This window comes from Cheilinus undulatus, linkage group 9 (genome assembly GCF_018320785.1).
Source record: "Cheilinus undulatus linkage group 9, ASM1832078v1, whole genome shotgun sequence".
Taxonomy (NCBI): Eukaryota; Metazoa; Chordata; class Actinopteri; order Labriformes; family Labridae; genus Cheilinus; species Cheilinus undulatus.
The window spans coordinates 36,750,511-36,769,901 of NC_054873.1; the positions used below are offsets into that span (position 1 = coordinate 36,750,511).

Genomic DNA, 19,391 nt, shown 5'->3' on the forward strand with positions numbered 1-19,391 from the left:
ATTCACAACTCACTCAGGAGAGCAGGAATAACCTTGGACTGCTCAGTTCTCACTTTGACATTTTAAAGAAAACTGTTGGGCTGCCTCGTCCTACCTCTGGAGTTTTACCCCAACATTTTAAACCCAAGAGCAGTTTTAGCAGAGGAGACTGAGTAAGTACTTTAGATTTTGAGGGCATTTGAAAGACGTGGGAAGATCAATGCACCTGGATGGCAACATTACCAAGAATGCATTGCACAAAAAAAGGCAGCCAGGTGAGTACTATCAAGTTTTACTCCAAATGTCAAAAACTGTTTCTTGGCACAATGCATGCATTTGAAGAAACAATTCAATGAAAATACACTTGCCCTATAAAACTTAATCTTTACAATGCTTTGAAAGACAGTTCTCCCTTGATGCAGCAAGTTCAAATATCCTCCCAGTCAGGACAATTAACACAAGGTTTAGTAAAGTCACTTTATTTAAATCAGGATTACTGTAGCCACAGACCCTCACCAAACTCAGACCTGCAAGACAACAAAAGGTTAATTTAAGCAGTCAGAAGTGGAGCAGCCATGTTTATAAAGGTGCATCTTACCAGAGAGCTTAAGTATCCTCCTTTGGTTGGAGCTTTAACAGGAGGGCTTTGCTTCACAGGAGCACTTGGCTGTACAGGGATTTTGATGATGGGTCTGTAGATCGGCATTGGTGGGGCAACTGGCTCTCCTGGAGTGTAGCGGGTTTGGCCAAACACTGCTCTTCCTCTCTGGTAGCTTGAACGAGAGCTGAAGGCGTAGACTGGCTCCAGCTCAGACACGTCACTGAAGACCTGCTGAGGCTCTTCACTACCAGCATCATAGCCTGCTGCAGATCCAGAGCTCCAGCTCTCATATCCAGGAGCAGAGACAAACCCGTGAGAGCCCACACCTTCATAACCACCAGCCAGGCCACCTCCATAGCCGCTGCCTGGAGCACTGCTGCCATACCCTGTAGAAGGTGCCCCATATCCAGCCTCAGGGTTTGAGTAGACAGCTCCAAAACCAGCATGGCCTCCTGTGCTACCACCAGCCATGCTGGGGCTGCCGTAAACTGGGCCAGCACCGTATGATGCTCCAGCACCACCATAGCCCCCAGTGCTACCTACACTAATGCCAGGGCTGCTGTAGACAGGACCAGTACTATAGGAAGCTCCAGGGGAGCTGTAAACTGGGCCAGAACTGTATGAAGCATCTAGAGGAGCAGGCTGAGGTGCATTAACAGAGCTTGGGCTCAGTGGAGAGGAGCTGCCGCCCAGACCAGAACTCTCCACTCTTCCTGAATCCCAAGGTAAGCCAGGAGATGACTGGGGCTTGGGGTCACTTGGCCCTGAAGCACAGAAGAAAGTTACAGGTGATAAATATATACCAACCACCATCAAGATCATAATGTAGACCTCTACAAGGAGATCAGCAAGTGATGATTCAGTGTTGTCATACCTTGTCCCACAGGGACACAGGTGATGCTCCCAATCAGCAGACAGGCAATCAACAAAACCCTGAAAGAATTCAGTAGATCAGACATGTGTAGTCACACAGTTCAATATCAACTGGTAGTTCACTCACCTCATTTCTGCCCTGGTTAGTGGACAAACTGCAACTACAGCTCAAGATAGATGCTCCAAAGTTCTCTATACCTAAGGAACAAACAGAAACAGTTAATCAATTTAGAAAACACAACACCAACAACATGAGACAGAGAAACTGCCACCAAACCTGTACCTGTCCTGTAGGAGCTCCTGTGTAGTGTTCCTATGAGCAAAGAGCTGCTTTTAAATGCTGCTCAAAGTTTCAGAAAGTGATTACTCATCAGTAACAGCTGGAGGTGAAACACACCTGCAGAGTGATTGACTGACTATGACCTCATTAAGTTCACAGCGCTCATATGTGCAGCCTGAATCCAGACAACAGTTGTTTCTCTATCCATCTTCTGTAGGAAGGATCCTTACATGAACACACACACAACAAAGGAAAATCAAGAGAGTTGCAAAAATCAATGCTGATTTAAAATAAAACAATCATGATGTGACTGAGTGTAGACTTTAAAGATTTATTTAAGGAGTTTCATAAAGAAGTAGCATTTACCCTCTCTGAATTATAACGATTTTATTCAAAGTAGCCCCATTATCAGAGGCTCAAAGCATAAGGACAATTAACTGAAAAGCAGTTTTATGGTAATGAGTGGCCTGTTTCCCTCTAAATTAATGACAAATGAAGCTAGAGTTTGAAGCAGATTAAAGGTGTGGAGACAATTTCAATTAGCCTTTTGACTGGAGCTATCTATGTAAAGTCCAAGAAAGTATCAGTACAAGAGAAGGAGACCATAACTAGGCTGAAAAAATATTCTAATACTATCAGAGAGATAGATAAAACTTTGGGAGTGGTCAAATCCACACTTTGGCACTTCAAATTAATAATATAAAGCCAGTCTAATCAGCATATGTGACTATCTTTTCAGTTAGTTGTTGACAAAGATAACTTACTATATGTACCCATATTACATAATAGGGACCCTTGAGGAAATCTAATGTAGATTCTGATTTTGAACAATTACTGTGACTGCCTATTGGCTAGGGACAAGCATTTCTAGAAGTTTGTTATAATCAGCAAGGACGTGGGAAATCACAATCATCAAGGAGATACAGAAAATATGAAACAAAAATACGCTACAATAGCAAAAGATACAAAGGGACAAACGATGTGATATAATACAAATAGATACTATATATTACGTTACAGTAGGGTACAATATGATACAGATACTATACAAATAAATACGATATGCTACAATCTATACAAATAGATATGACACAAATAGAAGAGGTATAATACGATATGGTACAATACAGTACTGTATGGTACAATACAAATAGATATGGTATGATACAATATAAATAGATCAGATACAATCACTACATAGATATGGTATAGTACAACACAGATAGATACGGTATGATACGACACGATACAGGACGAGCAGTACAGCAAGGTATGATATCAATAGATATGGTATGGTATGGTACAATACAGTATAAATAGAAAAGAATACATATGATACAGTATGGTTCGATACACATAGGTAAGGTATAGATATGAATAGATTCAATACGAATATTCATGATGCAAATTGATAGAGTCCAGTACAATACAATACGATAGGAACAGATATGATACAGTACGATATTTGTTCCTTTAGGCTGTTTTGGAGAGTATAATTCAGAGAGTATAAGTCAGTATGGGATGTCATTTTTGCTGTGTGTGAATTGTTAATGTGGTGGCAGCTGGATGTGTGCAGCACTTTGAGGCAAAAAGTGAGAGAAAAAAAAAAGATTCTTAAATACATCGTGATGGAGGTGGAAGATTCAGAATCTATTTATAAATGTCCAATAATTGATCATTTTAATATTTAATACTGTGGAATAATGAACAAAAAGGTGGAACTGACACGCTGCGTGTAACAGCAAGATTTAGATTACCAGTTCATCTACAAAAAGACATTTTCATGTTTATTTCAGATATGTTACAAAGAAATGATGCAGCTACCTTGGGCTCAGTGCAATTGTAGATGTCTAGTTTGTACACATCTTCCATTAGATAGTGGAAATTTAAATCTTCTCTAAACAAAAAGAAAAGATGGGGAGAACAAAAATTAAAAAAAAAAGGTGCCTGGAGTGTCTCACCGCTATGAGTCCAAGACAAATTTACCCCAAGAAAAATACATAGGAGCGCCTTCGACCCTGTTTAAGTCAGAAAATCCTTGATAAGCCAACAATGTGCAGGTTATATTTATTAACAGCCATTATCTAAGATGAATATATGAACGAAGTGCAAATTTTACTGCCCTTAGTATAATGTCATAACTTTGACAGAAAGTGCAAGTTCATGCCCTCTAAAAGTTTTCCCCCAGCTATGGCTTGTCATTCACCAGCAACTTAAACACTGGCCACTGTTTGACATGAGTAAGGCAGTAACACTAAGCGTTCCCTTTGGTGTCTTGGCAATGCCACTATACACCCATTTCTCTCTTGTTGCATGAATTATTCCCTCTGCCCAGCCAGTCAAGACAGCTCACAAGACATGGTTTATTGAAGTTTATTTTATCATCATCAGTAACATTCACAAGGCAGCAACAGGACACCTCCAGACTCAGACCTGCAAGGCAATGTCACACCACGTCAGCATTAAGACGACAAGAGAAAAACATTTGTTTATGAAGTTGAATCTTACTAGAGCTCTTCAGTAGCCTCCTTTGGTTGGAGCTTTAACAGGAGGGCTTTGCTTCACAGGAGCACTTGGCTGTACAGGGATTTTAATGACAGGTTTGTAGATCGGCATTGGTGGAGCAACGGGCTCTCCTGGAGTGTAGCGGGTTTGGGCAAACACTGCTCTTCCTCTCTGGTAGCTTGAGCGAGAGCTGAAGGCGTAGACTGGCTCCAGCTCAGACACGTCACTGAAGACCTGCTGAGGCTCTTCAGCACCTTCACCGTAACCTGTTGAAGATCCAGCACTCCAGCTCTCATATCCAGGAGCAGAAACAAGACCAGATGAGCTCTCTCCCTCATAAGCACCAGCATCATATCCTCCATAACTGCTGCCTGGAGCATAGCCTTCATATCCACCAGAAGGTGCATAAGCAGCCCCGTATTCGCCAGTCTCTGCCCCAAAGCCAACACTGCCTCCTGTGTGACCCTCAGCCATGCTTGAGCTTGGGTTTGACAGACTTGGGCCATTGGAGCTGCTGCCAAGGTCAGAACTTCCTCCACTCCCTGAACCCCCAAAGAAGGAAGGAGATGACAGAGGCATGTAGCTTGGTGCACCACTGTTTGACACTGAACCTGAGGGAAAACAAATCTAGAATTAGTCCTAGATCATTTAAACAGCATTTAGACATTTGATTTGATTGAGACAACACGTCTTACCCTTTCCCATGGGGATACAGGTGATGCTTCCAATCAGCAGAAGTAAAACCCACAAAACCCTGCAGAGAAAGTGCAGTTAAATAAGCCAAATGTTATAAAATTTTAGGGACAAGCCAGTAACTCACCTCATTCTTCTGCTGTCGAGTCAGTAATGTTTGACTGATGTGAGCTGTCCCAAACAGACTACAAATGATGAAGAAACATGAAAGTTCTGGTCGACAATAAAGACACAATCATAAAGGCACATGAGGATTAAGGGTCCAACAAAGTCTCTGTGATACCTGTATCCAGCTCTGTAGATTTCTCTGCAGTCTGTCTTGTGGTGTTCTTGAGCTCAGAGCTGCTTAAAAGCTTCTTAATGCTCAGGGAATTGACAACTGATGAATAACACCTGGTGATAACACACACCAGGGAATGGTCGTTAATCTGCTCGTTAAGAGCAGGTGCAGATCCATTAATATTGTCTACTGTCACTGCAGTGACTGGTACACAGCATGTAAGATATGACCCTCATACTTTTTGAAGAGTGTGGAAGAAATGTTATAAGCATGGTTTGCAGCAGAGCCCCATAAACTTGAACTTTTGAACTGTGACCTCCAAAATCTAGTCATTTCATACTTGAGTCAGAGGCTGTGTCCGAAATCACTCCCTATTCACTATATAGTGTACTATATAGTAGTTTTGTCAGAAATCTGAGTGAGCATTGTTATTCACTATATAGTGCACTCATTCTATCCCACGATGCATTGTGAAAAGTAGTGAACAACTGATGGTCCCTAGCCCAACAATACTTACCATCATGCTCTCAAACATGACGGGCAAGTGAGAGGAGCACAGGAACAAATAAAACATTTTTAATGCATTTTCTGTTTGTTGGTTTTAACAAAAGTATTTAATCTGTGAGAAAATTTTAAGGAATCAAACTGTAATAACTTTTGCCCCCATGAGGATTACAAAGCATGAGACCATCATCTATATGCTATAATAAGTGATAATAAGCACAAAAATTTCTACAGTTTTGCCACTAAAGACACAAAACTTTTATTTAATAGTATTTTTGTTTTTTGTGAAAATACGTTACATTTAGTTACAGTTTTCAGTGAAATTCTAGTGTTAATTTTGATCCTCAGCCGTTGTCATGGAAATCTACGAGCTGTTGTTGCTAAATGTTTTAATTGTGAGACGGTGAAGACATCATTGCCTGCAGCCAGAGTGGTGTTTGAAATCATTTTTGTGTTTTCAGTTGTGTCCACTGTACAGTCCACTATGTGCTGCTCACTATACAGTGGATATGAAGTAGGAAATGAGTGTGTGGCTTCATACTCAGTGCTTTTCTTTCCTTGTTAGCCTTAATTGACTCTTTTGTTGATGGTTAAATCTGTACTCCTAGACTTATCTGACACTGTTGAACATATTACTTGTAAATTAATTCATTTTACTACAAAAATAATTGGGAAAATATAATATAAATTTTGTAAGGAACATGCATTTGTTGAATGAGCAGCAGAGCTGAGTATGTGGAGTGCACCCATGAAAAATAAGCCTAATCTTCTCTGCCAATGCCAAACAGCTTATTCTGCCACTGACTCGTGTTTGGTGTTGTTTGGTAGACTTGATGATTGAAGAAACAAAACATGTTGGAAATAGTTTATTCATTTAACAAACAGGAGCCTTATTAGCGTGTGAAGGAACCATACACAACCACAACAGCCTGACACCTCCTCCTCATGCTAGTCACACACTGCTTTGGGATGGCGTCCCATTCTTCAACCAGCATTTGTTGCAAGCTAATGTCAAACTAGGGGGTTAAACCTTAAATTAGATGACTTAAACATGCAGAGGAGAAAAGAATGCTAAAATACAGTAAAATTAGCCATAAGATACAATCCAGTACATAAATTTAAGTGTCATTAATACATTTCTACATATTTTTTTAAGGTTTTCAAAATTCAAACTGTAGCCATGAAAAATCCCATGTCTCTGACTTTAGATATTTTCAGTGCTGTATGAAGCTCCTTTGGAGTATGCTTTCGGTTCCCTTGGGATTTTGTGGGGTGTCTGCGTTTATCAGATTTAATAGGGAAAAAAAAACCTCTGTGGGGATGAAGAGATTTTTAAAAGATGTATATCGAATGATTCATTTAGCTTTACAGATGAATTATTTGACTGCTGGGGTGCTTCCTCTTGTTTTTAAATTAGGTAACACAAACCATAGTCCAGAGATGTTCTTTCATACAACTATGTAGTGTAGGAAGCCATCCTCAAATCAAAATTTGACCAGCAATATGCAGTACTGACACTTTTAAATGAGGTTTACTACCATTGTGTCAATACTTGTTCTAAGGGCCTTTGAACACTGTACACCAGCATGAAAGGGCAAAGAGCACACCGCTTAATGGTTGAAAATACAATAAAAGCATAACCCCAATATAACAGTACGTTAATTCGAACCCGTACAAATTGGAAGTTAAAGTAAAAAAAAAAAAGCATACAGCTCACTTTTAAAATGTAGTTACATTTTTTTGTCAGTTATTTCTCTATTTGAATTTTAAGACAAAATTCCACAAGATTTAAAGCCAATGAAACTGGAATTCTGTCAGGATTTATTCTGTATAGCAGAACAACCAATCCTGAGGTTTTCAGGATAAAGCTTATGTAGACAAGCTGCCTATGGCTACAGTAGGATTTAAAGAGGAACATGGGAATTTTATGACTGCGCTCTAGTCCAGTAGGTCAGATATTTTCCTGCAACTAGAAACAGCTTCAACCTTGCCAAATATCAGTCAGCCCTTTAAATAACCAAAGTTGCATTTCAAAAAATAACTTAGACCAAACAATTGTTTCAGATGTTTTTGAAAACCCATTTTATTAGCATTTGACCAGGCAGCAGTAGTACATTTTCAAACACTCCTACAAAAGAGAATAGCAAGAGTTAGTACAACTTTAAGGGCAATGACAGTGTGGAGAATACTTTTGACTCACCAGAGAGTCTCAGTAGCCTCCTTTGGTTGGAGCTTTAACAGGAGGGCTTTGCTTCACAGGAGCGCTTGGCTGTACAGGGATTTTGATGATGGGTCTGTAGATCGGCATTGGTGGGACAACGGGCTCTCCTGGGGTGTAGCGGGTTTGGCCAAACACTGCTCTTCCTCTCTGGTAGCTTGAGCGAGAGCTGAAGGCGTAGACTGGCTCCAGCTCAGAGACGTCACTGAAGACCTGCTGAGGCTCTTCACTACCAGCATCGTAGCCTGCTGCAGATCCAGAGCTCCAGCTCTCATATCCAGGAGCAGAGACAAACCCATGCGAGCTCTCTCCCTCATAAGCTCCAGCATCGTAACCACCATAGCTGCTGCTTCCTGGAGCACTGCTGCCATAGCCTGTAGAAGGTGCCCCATATCCAACGTCAGGGTTTGAGTAGGCTCCAGCCCCAAAACTAACATAGCCCCCTGCACTGCCTGGTAGAGAGGAGCTGCTGCCCAGGCCAGAGATTCCAGCGCTTCCTGAATCCCAAGAGGAAGCAGGAGCTGACAGTGGCATGTTGTCTGCGCCAGCTGGAGCTGCGATTCCTGATGAGAAGGCTACAAAGACAGACAAGTTTCCAGCTTTGTTCTATTACAAAGTTTATACAGCACATTCAAAGCAACTTACTATTCTTCACAGGAATACAGGTGGTAGTTCCAATCAGCAGACAAATCCACAACAGCCTGCAGACACATGGCATGTTAGCATTACATTTCACAAAGGATTTTTGCCAAACCAGTTGTCTACTTACATCATTTTGGTGTGATAGAATAGGGTGTAGCTGCACTTGGATTTACTGCCAAAACCTGCAGATAAAAAGTTAGAGCATCATAATCAATGTTTAAAACCAACTACAAAATAAAAATGTGCCAAAACCAGTTCAAGAAACTAACAGCATACCTGCTGGTGTTGGGAGAGCCTTGTCAGGTCTTGTGGGCCTGAAGCACTTCTTTTAAAGTGCTCCCAATGCTCTGGTAATTGCTACTAATTAGGAGCAGCTGGTTAGAACCAATTATCCAACATTTTCTGGAAGGGAATGAGTCTTGCTAGGGAATTCTTTAAAATGTATGAGGGATTTGGACTTGTACATTTAATCGAAGAGATGAACACTTTACACCTGTGTAGGAGATTTTTTGTTTTTAAGGAATGACTGGAGAATCAAAACTTATCTCAAAAAGTAAGATAATTGTGAAGAAATGAAAGACTGTCTGAAGCAAAGATAGATCCCAGAAGTGGCTTGCATGACTAAAGCCATGATTTTTTTCTTAAAAGGCACAAATCTTTAAGGTTGGTGAAATGAAGGATTCTTCTGTGTCACAGTAGAATAATGCAAAAAGTAGACACATATAAACTACAGGAGCCTGCTGGTCACAGCATGGAAATTCAGCCTTTGTAGCCAAACTGACTAAATCAAACATGTTTTTACTTCTCAGACTTTAAACACAGTGGGGTGTTCTAATGATTTCTGCATTTCCATTAATAAATCTACATCTGGAAGCACACATATTTCCTCTATGTTTAAACTGAATGGTGCAAGTTATCTTTTACACTAAATAATCGTCCTGCTATGCAACTATTTTTAGTTTTTAGTTGCATAGCAGGACATTATAGTTTCCTTTTAGGAGGAAAAAGAGAATTGATCTTTTATATGATGTAGCACAATTCATCATCACACATCATATTGGTTCCATATTGGATTTTTTATGAGGAACTGAACCCTTTTTGCCCAAATAATGAATAGGTTTAATATCTTAAATGACTTGAAAATAGTGCATAGACATGCAGGAGCAGAGCCAAAAGTGTTAATAATCAGGGCTTTGCCCAAACATAGGAAGGTCCAGGAGCATGCTCCCCCACCATAGGTGGAGTGGGGGGGGTGGCTAATGGGGCTTCAGCCTCATTAGTCACCCCCAGAGCTTAAAAGCTCTGAATCTTTTGGGTTGGCTATGCTCTGACACATAAATGCAAAAAAGAAATAAGTGATAAACGATTGGGCCTTGATAACCACAACATGGATATGTGATTCTTAAAGCCAAACATATTATATATTTAAAAAATCACTTACTTACTATCAATGACCTATGCACTTACTGCAGTATACAAAAAGCTTTTAACATTGTTCTAAATGTATAATTTTCAGCATTTTTGTGAATGAATCAATATCTGTAACCCCATATGTTGCTTTTTATGTTTTTGTTTGAAAATGCACAGCTGCAGTTGTAAACCTTTGCACCAAATCCCTACCCGACCTATGCAAAGTAACTTAAATAGAGATATAAGACATCTTTAGGAGGCAGAAGTAAAATTTTTGAACTTCAACAAGGTATATGATTCATTTAATGAATAATAATGAACTTAATAATGACATTTTAGGAAAATTTGATCAGAACAAAATGTATGTAAGCACTGGTAATTTTTTTTAGGTTGAACTGCATCAATTTTTCCCAAATGATACACAGATTTTTTGGCATTTTTTTGTGTTTCAATTGCAAAAAAAAAAAAAAAAAAAAAAAAAAAAAATAGTACATGCAACTGCCCAATAAGCAAAAAATTTCTGGGACTGTCCTTGGTCTGGGCTTAGCCCTGGATATTTTTCATTAATGACTCTGCATGACGCTGTTACCCACCAAAAGGTATTACTTATCACACAGTTATATGTTGCTTTCAAACAATTTTAAATACAAATTTAGATGTAAGAAATCTCACTCAGGCAAAAAAAAAAAAAAATTAAAAAATAAAAATAAAACACTTCAATCTGAAAAAATATCATTTTTATTTCAAAGTTTTCTCACTATGCTAAAATCCCAATGCAACATGTTGAGGAAAAATGATTTTCACATTTGCCCTCTAGAAAGGGGCAGAAACTACGTGATGTTTATGTTTTTAGATATATTACATAATGCCTCTGTTGGGCTATAGCCTCCTATTTCCAAAACCATCACTTTCCAGGGAATAGAAAAAATTCTGTATTTACCAAATGTAACAGTAATTGATCATAGCCAGCATCTTTTTTGACAATTTTCATTGTTTTAAAATTTGTAAAGCCCACAGACAGATGTAGAATGTTACCAATAGCACTGATTTATGAAAAAAACAGAATGTATACTTGTTTTGTTGTTTAATCTCTCTGGATGAAGTATTTAATACAGTGAAGAGAGGCTGGATAAACCAATATACAGTGCTTTCAGAAAGTATTCCCTCTTTTTCAATTTTGTTATGTTGCAGCATGATGTTACAGTCAAAAATTACATTGTTATATTCATTAATTTTCCCTCAGTACCCCATTATGACAAAGTGAAAACATAATGATTGAAATTTTTGCCAATTTACTCAGAGGAAAAAACGGATATATCCCATCGACAGAAGTTTTCAGATCTGTTGCAACATTTGGAATGTGGTCCCTCCCATTTCTCTTGATCTTTGCTGAGATGTTTCTACATCTTTATCTCTCCAACTGTGGTAAATTAATTTAATCTGGCATTTTGGGAAAGGCCCACATCTCTCTATAGAAGGCCTCACAGCTGTTAATGCATATCAGAACAAAAAAACAAGTCATAAGGTCAAAGAAACTGCTTGCAGAGTTCAGAGTCATGATTATTGCAAGGCACAGATCTGGGGGAGGCTACAAAAACTTTAGCTGCACTGAAGGTTCCTAAGTGCACGGTGGCCTCCATAATTCTCAAATGGAAGAACTTTGGCACATCCAGGACTCTACAAAGAGCTGGTCGCCTGGCCAAACTGAGCAATCACTGCAGCCCTGCACAGATCTGGGCTTATGGCAAAATGGCTAGATGAAAGCCTCTCCTCAGTGCAAAACACATTAAATTCCTACATGTTTTTTATTTGTAATTTTTTGCAAACTCCAAGCAGGCTTTGGCACTGTGGATAGTCTTCCGTCTAGCCACTATGTCATTAAGCCCAGATCAGTGGAAGGCTGCAGTGATGGTTGTCCTTCCATCTTCACACAGGATCTCTGGGTCTCAGTCAGAGTAACCATCGGAGTCTTGGTCACCTATCTATCAAAGGCCCTTGTCTCTGATTGTGCAGTTTTGCCAGTATATGCATGCATGCATGGTTTAACCATTTAAATGGGACCTATCAGAACATGTATGCATAGCTCATATTCATTGAATGAAAGACATAACAGTGTTTTCCCCAATACAGCAGAGCCTTAAAAATGTAGGGTTTTAAAGAATATAGTACATTTTTCTAATTTTGATCAAATTTCTCAGGTGTACGTGGTAACAACTGAGTTTCTTAACAAGTTTTCTGATTGAGAGTAAGAAAACCCCTGTAAATAATTGAGGCATTCAGAATTTCATATTTGGTGGGACAATCTGCAGATAAAAGATATAACATTTGTATTCTGTAGCTGAAAGACTTTTCAACCTTGTTTTCTATAGAAATAGGCTATTGTTAAGTGAAAAATGCAGATTTTCGAGAGAAAATTGTGACTAGATGAATAAGCTGTTCAAGAGAAACGAGAGTCGGTTAAAATGTAGGTTATTATTCTCTGGTTCATGGTGTTATCAGCCACAACATGACTCTGCTCCCAATCGGAAACGTGAGACATCTCCTCTCTACTGTACTTCGCTCTACCATTTGTCAATCAACCAATCGCAGGCACTTTGGTTTTGTAATTCATAGTGACGTCTGACTGGCTGTCCAATCAGCGACCAGACACAGGGATAATAACATCTAACTCACAGCGAGCTCTCCACGCCCCCTCCAGTGTTGGTTTTCGTTTGACAGCAAGTGAAGTTCTTGGGAGTCTCCTATGCTGCGGCTGTTTCGGCCTTCAGACAGTTTATTTTCGGCTTCATTCCGACCGGTCTCATTGGATTTTAATCTAAGGATGGAATAAGAAGTCATTATGGTGGTGAATTCGGTGCACTGGTTTCGCAAAGGGCTGCGGTTGCATGATAATCCGGCGTTGCAGGAGGCCCTGAATGGAGCGGACACAGTGCGCTGTGTTTATATCCTAGACCCGTGGTTCGCTGGAGCCGCCAACGTGGGAATCAACCGATGGAGGTTTGTGTTTTTGTTGAAAGCGGGGCTCATTAGGATTCCTTAGACATAAAAAGTTATTTCAGTGATGTTTGTCCGGACGTTTTTTGTTTGAAATGTTACCTAATTCGTGTACATTGCTTGGATTTTAGGCTTGGGCCTCCACTCCACGTCAGAGCTAATGCTAATTGTTAACGCTAAACGTTAGCTTACATAGAGAGTGCCAAGCCAAAACTATAGGGGAACAATTTAATGTTATAGTTGTTAGCTGAAAACTGACTTTTAATATCAGAAGATAGTGATTTTTGGACCATTTTCACCAAGGGAATTTATGAACAGCTCGACAGTCAATGTTGTATTCAGAAACAGAAAAAACGTAAATAACGCAAGCTAATGTTACTTATAGAAACAGTTCACAATAATTACCATCGCCCAACTTATTCCGCTTTAGTGTAATACAATGGAATTGAAGAGGGTCACATTGGATACAAATTACAGCTTAACAACTGCATTTTATGTAAGCAACCTGTTGGATGTGAATTATATAAAAGTGAATGGCGCAGTAACAGTTGTGTGGGCTGGTATCCACCAAGAATGGCTGGCGCTTCAGTGTTTACCTTTGCTGCTGATAAGAAAGAGTCACTGAATTGATGAATGGATATTTCATTCAACTTGTAGGGTCACATGTAAAGGTGAAAACTTGTCTTTGGGCCGCCATTGATGTTAAAAGGTGCCAGTACACGGCGTCAAAGTTATCTAATATTACATGCCTGGTCTACATGGGGATTGAATGACGTTATTCAGCCCTTATAAAGTCATTTCAGTAAACCGAGGATACCGTTGGTACGGTAGTTTGCCAGTTTATGTTCAGTTAATATTACAGCACATTATGCAACATATGGTTAACAGATCGTCTTCTTATAAAACAGAGCAAAAAAACTGCCATATAGAGAATTTTTTAACAATGTTATTGGGAATTTCAATACAATACATGGGCATCCTTAAAGGTGCAGTTCACTCAAAACGTGTTTCATTACTGGTGATACAAGGTCATGCATGTGGTGGTTATATTTTCTTAGGCTGACAAACTTGTTTCTGAGATTTCTGCCACCATACAGTAAACTTCGTATTGACATTTGTGATGATCAGTGAGGTTGCGGTAACCCTCCTCCCCAGCATACAGTGATGGTTTAGCAGACATAGGAGTGCACCATTTCTAAGAGCTTCTTCATCAATCATGGGTGCCCCTTTCCAACAGGGGGTATGTTTATATGGGCTAAAAGAAAGTCAAGTTAGAGCGTTGGCCCAGCTAAATCTGGGCTTTTAAATACATTAATTTAAGCCTGCTAGTCTGACTGAAATTGTACTAAATTAAATTTCTCAGGGTGGACTGACTCCCCTAGATAATGATGTTGGAGACCGATTTTCTCTTGCAAGCTTATGCCTCAGTTGGACCCAAACTGGAAAAGGTGGTCTGTGCATGCTCCGGTTTTCATGCCAGATTTTAGACTCAGAGGTCTGTGAGCATAAATGTGTAGCATAGCAGAAGTTGCATGGTCATCTGCCTTTGGATGTCACTGTAGTTCAGGCCAGTGGTTCCCAATCTTTATAGCTGGTGACCCCCAAAATAAAAGCCCGCAGTGACTCACAGTCCCTGGAGGAGGCATATGGTGTTGCACAAGGCACCGTGAAAAAATGTATATTGTAAGGAGTTTTTGTTAACATTACCAACATTTAGGCAGAAATCCGACCCTGTAACTGTGGTTTTACTTTAATTTGGATTTTTTTTTTACAATAATGGATAAAATATACCAATTTAAAGTTATTTTAAATTTGTCCTTTTTTTTTTGGAAAGCATTCTTAAACCCCTCTCAGGGTCTTTTGACCCCCCCCCCCCCGGAAACCACTGGGCTAGGGGGATACCAGGCATTAACCTTGCAAAGCTGATGTCAGTAATCAGACAAAGCCATGTTGCAAAGCTCCGACCTGGCCATTCAACATCACTTAGGCAGTAGCTATTGGTGGCATATCAGATTGATAGCAATGGCTCTCACTAGTGTGGCAATTAACTTGAATGTAGCTGTAGTATAACTGTAGTATAACTGGACCACTTTTGCTTGACTGATTAAAGAGCAAAAAACTGCGCTGAAAGCTTTTCGTGATGGAAAGGTTGTTTTTACTCTCCTCCTTTGGCATGAGTTTGTGATAGTTGCGGGCAGGGATTAATTGTACTTTAGGCCAGTATATACGGTGGCTACCATCAGTGTAGCGATTAGCTCTGATGTAGCCATGGTATAGCATCAGTTTTATCAGAACTAAGCTACATTTATTTGTAACAAGAGCAAAGAGGCCCACTGAAAGCTTCTCTTGGCAGAGAAGATGTTTCTGCACTTTTCCTGACTGGCCTCGGCATGAGTTGTTTCAACCAACAAGCTCCACTGTTTGTTAACCTGGCTGTGATTGCCTGACACACTCAGGTTACCGCCAGAGCTGTGCATGCGGGCCACCTCATTTTGTCCTGTTGCTCTGATTGAAATTGAATCCATAATGAGTATGACAAACAGAACATTAATCCAGTCACCTTATGATAATTTTTTGCATTGTGTTTGTGCCAAACCTAAAGCATAGAGTGCAAAATGATGAGGGAAGGTTCATTGTAACTAGCTGAAGGGGGCATATCACAGCCCACTGTAACAGAGGGGGACATCGTCCCATCAATTAAATGAAGTTTCTCCTGATGCATGTATACTGAGAAAAGGACAGTAGGCCATTTACATGACCCAGTTGAGCTATAACTGCAGATCAACTTTACTATGCATGTAAACAGACTGACACTGACCCAAAATACAAAGTTGAGCTATCATTACTATCGTTTTTGAAACTTTACCTGGGACTGTTTGCAAAAACAGAGATTAATGATTAGCACCTACATGATTTTAGAAAATTTTTAAAAATCATGTTATACGGAACTAACACTTTAATACATTCCCTTGTATGATATAATCTAGTGCAACCTTATGATGATTAGATTCATTATTTTTAGCGGTGAGATAAAGTTCATTTGAAGCCTGCATGAGTGCCTCAGTTTGTCTTCATAAATCAGTGTTCACAAAAATAACAAACAAAGTTACAGTGAGGCACAAGAACTCTTGTTTGTGCATTTTGGAGTGAAGAAGAACATTAGGTTAGTGAAAAGCTTTTTGGCTACAGTTTTACCAGATCATTTAAAAAGTAAAAAGACAACGCAGTGTGAGCCAGTGGGAGGGCACAATAACAGTCTGTAACATATTGGGAAATGTCTTGTTTTTGTGTGAACAAACATTTTCTATATGCGCTAATTGAAGTTTGTGAAAACATGTTTCTTTTGTGCATTTAAACCCAGATTTTAAAGCTATCAGAGCATTTTCTGGGACAGACGCTCTTGTGTTACTGTACCAACTTGTACAGATGGTTATCAATTATAGGCATATTAATAAAAAACTCTCCAAATGTAGTTATATGCATTCTTATTAAATTCAAACTCTTATCAGCTGTAATATTATGGCCATACACTGCATGAGGGTGTGAATAGCAGTCTCAAATCTCATCTTATTAAAGTATCCTGTATAATCTTAGGTTTATATTTATTCTGTTGAAACAATCAGGCTGATGTCAAAAGTAACAGAAATATATGAAATTGAAACGTGGCTCTCCAAGGCTCAAAGGAGCAACCTTTGCTAAGAAGTAGGAGAAATGGACTGACTTTGTTGCTGAGTGGGAGATTGCTGGCTGTCTTCTTGTCACTCTCTGGACTACTGCAGACTTTTGACCATCTATATGGGAATTACTTTTAACCTGAGGCGCCCCACTAGGTTCTGGGCTTTAGTTCTTGTCTTTGTTCAATTATTCATAATGTTTGTTCCTATCTATAATTGCAAAGACCGCCTGAATAAAAATAATAATAATAAAAAAAAATCTGTATTGGATTATGTCAAAATGTTGTACAATTTAGATACTTTCTGAAACAAAATACTTGAAAAGGTACAGTCTCTGTTATTTTAACGATTGATACAATTGAAAAGCATCAAAATAAAAAAATAAGGTCACTGTTTAAACTCAAAGGTGCTTCCAGGGAAACAGATCAAGCTTTGTCTAAACTGCAACAGATTTGCAACATTTGTTCTTGTGCAAAATTAGACAGTGTGGAGGAGAAGGATTGCAATTTTTGTTTGTTTAAAACAAGAAATTACACAATACTGGGTGCTTCAACTTCTACTTTGCTCTCAGTGATGTATAAACTATTTTTGATACTGTTTGATTTTCCCTGTTGTATTGAAGTTTAATGTCTGTGTGACATTCTTAAGATGAATGTTCCCAAAGCACAGTGCATGTATCACATATCAGTAGATGGTACACCCACTTGGGTTATTGATGTCATTTCCATTGTCATCCTGTAAGTAAGAATTATTGTTCTCAAAACAGAGTGATAGTGTTGCTTTCCATCATTATTACATATTTATGTTGTTATATTTATGGCTTACACACCTACATATACGTCTGAAATTTGCCCTGTTGTTTTTGGCACAAGCTTTGGCACTAATGCATGTAATTTATCTTACACCTCTACAAGTTTGGGATGGATAAAAATAGTCCAATATTGTTTGTTTTGAAAATTACTTTCAAAATCTGAAAGAAGCAGTGCTGTTTAAGTATAATACATGCATAGTTTAAATGTGCTTTTCCAAGCAGTTTGTGTTGAGTGGATGGCAAAATAATTTTCATAATTTTACAACAAAGCAGAAAATTGTCTGTATCCAACTTCATGTAGTTCTCTTGGAGGGACAACGGAGGTAGCGGGGTTGCCAGGTCTGTGGTTTTCCCACTGAATTGGGCTATTTTTTTACATACTGCCAGGGATAGATTTTTTTTGTCCGTGAGTTGAGCGGACCCTTTGTTGATGTTTTGTGTGTGTATTTAATATCCAAAGCAGAATAAACGACTTTATTTACCCTAAGTACAACTAAGGCCCTGTCCACATGAGACGAATTCAGGAGTATACGCAAAAGTTTTTTGTCGTATCAGCGTTTCATCCACACGGAAACGGCATTTTGGGTGACTGTAAACAATCCTTTTCGAAAATGGGTCCCAGAGTGCACAAATACCTAAACGACTACCGTTTTGTCTCCATGTGGACAGCCTTCTTTCAATCTTTCTTGAAACGATTACGGCACACGTAGCGTAGCTCTCTTAAGACGCCGGTGCGGGTCCAGCCAAAACAACAATGGTGGATTACAGGGTTGTGTTCGTGCTGCAGAAGCTACTGAGCTTGATATGACTTTTACAGCAAAATCTGATGCTCCTTTACCACCACCGCGAAATGCACACACACCATATGTTCTTGAATCCAGTGCGGAGAACAACCAGAACGGCAACTAGAAGAAAGTTTGTGTCAGTTTTCTGTGATCTTCTTCTTCTCTCTTTTGGTGCATTTCCGTGGCAGCAATACAGCGCTACGTACAGGCTTGGCATATGCACTGCAGCGTTTTCAGTCGTCTTCAGTGGTTTCGTGCTTACGCTGATATTTCCTGAAACTATCCCACCTTTACGGAAAAACTTTTTTGAAAAAAAACGGCAATATACTGTTTTCGTCTCCTTGTGGACAGTCCTAAATCAACCAGCAAAGAAGCAGGAAAACTAAGAACATGGCACACAACCAAAGATCACCTGTGCCACACTGACACACAGACATACACGCCACACACGGAAGCAGCACACCAGCATGCACACAAGCAATATATGTGGTGTGACAGAGTTTTTACTGGCTTATGTTCAATTTCAGCATTGGGCTTGGTTTTTGGGCTAGTTTTTTATCGGCCATTGGGCTAGATTTGTCACCCAGACTTGGCAACCCTGGGAGGTAGGGAGGGACTTTGTCTGGTTGATATCACATTTCTTGCTGTGAACACATATTTGCATGAGTGCAGAACCTCAAAGGAAGGGACAACCGTCTGAGTCAGATTGTTCTGTTCTCTATTCACAATCTCTGTGGAGAACAAGGAGGTAGAAATACAATCCGTGAGCTCCATGGATGTCCCTTGAAGCTTTGTGTTAATCTCTAAACAGATATCAGCATAGGAATGAAGATAACAATCTAGTTTTAGACATTAACTCCCATGGCCCAACTCCATTCATGCATCTCGTGTTGCTTGTCGGACTGTAAACAATGACCAGCAGACACTGGAAGCCACAAAATAGAGACCGTAACCCCCAGAGGCCAAAGAGCTGGCAGACAATTGCTTCCCTCTCTCCTGTATCCCACTGGCCTGCACTCAGCCTGGCCTGTAACTTGACACACCAGATGGGCTGTTTCATATATCCTTTGCATGGATATAATTTACGTTCATCTGGGAAACCTCCCATACAAAGTGTTTGGGAAGTGTCAAAAAATTCTCAG

The 19,391-nt window shown here is 39.6% G+C and overlaps 4 protein-coding genes across 4 annotated transcripts in view; 1 reads left to right on the plus strand and 3 right to left on the minus strand.

Moving 5' to 3' along the window:
- Positions 1-442: 442 nt before the first annotated feature.
- On the minus strand, positions 443-1,822 carry LOC121514914 (probable peroxisomal membrane protein PEX13). Its single transcript, XM_041795354.1, has 5 exons — positions 1,737-1,822; positions 1,581-1,651; positions 1,455-1,513; positions 578-1,344; positions 443-506 (listed from the first exon to the last, which is right to left on the minus strand). The coding sequence occupies exons 2-5, from the start codon at positions 1,583-1,585 to the stop codon at positions 501-503; spliced, it is 837 nt and encodes a 278-aa protein (XP_041651288.1). The 5' UTR covers positions 1,586-1,651; positions 1,737-1,822; the 3' UTR covers positions 443-500.
- A 2,270-nt stretch (positions 1,823-4,092) lies between these two features.
- LOC121515248 (keratin, type I cytoskeletal 9-like) lies at positions 4,093-5,334 on the minus strand. Its single transcript, XM_041795913.1, has 5 exons — positions 5,215-5,334; positions 5,059-5,116; positions 4,934-4,992; positions 4,242-4,849; positions 4,093-4,166 (listed from the first exon to the last, which is right to left on the minus strand). The coding sequence occupies exons 2-4, from the start codon at positions 5,061-5,063 to the stop codon at positions 4,251-4,253; spliced, it is 663 nt and encodes a 220-aa protein (XP_041651847.1). The 5' UTR covers positions 5,064-5,116; positions 5,215-5,334; the 3' UTR covers positions 4,093-4,166; positions 4,242-4,250.
- Positions 5,335-7,780: 2,446 nt separating this feature from the next.
- Positions 7,781-8,948, minus strand: LOC121515257 (aspartate, glycine, lysine and serine-rich protein-like). Its single transcript, XM_041795932.1, has 5 exons — positions 8,852-8,948; positions 8,703-8,757; positions 8,579-8,634; positions 7,916-8,508; positions 7,781-7,843 (listed from the first exon to the last, which is right to left on the minus strand). Exons 2-4 carry the CDS (start codon positions 8,705-8,707, stop codon positions 7,925-7,927), a joined length of 645 nt encoding a protein of 214 aa, XP_041651866.1. The 5' UTR covers positions 8,708-8,757; positions 8,852-8,948; the 3' UTR covers positions 7,781-7,843; positions 7,916-7,924.
- Positions 8,949-12,683: 3,735 nt separating this feature from the next.
- cry2 (cryptochrome circadian regulator 2) overlaps positions 12,684-19,391 on the plus strand; it is a 29,635-nt gene continuing 22,927 nt past the window's right edge. Inside the window, exon 1 of the mRNA XM_041795117.1 lies at positions 12,684-12,982. Coding sequence (XP_041651051.1) covers positions 12,825-12,982 — 158 coding nt within the window. The 5' untranslated portion in view covers positions 12,684-12,824. The remainder of the gene's footprint in view (positions 12,983-19,391) is intronic.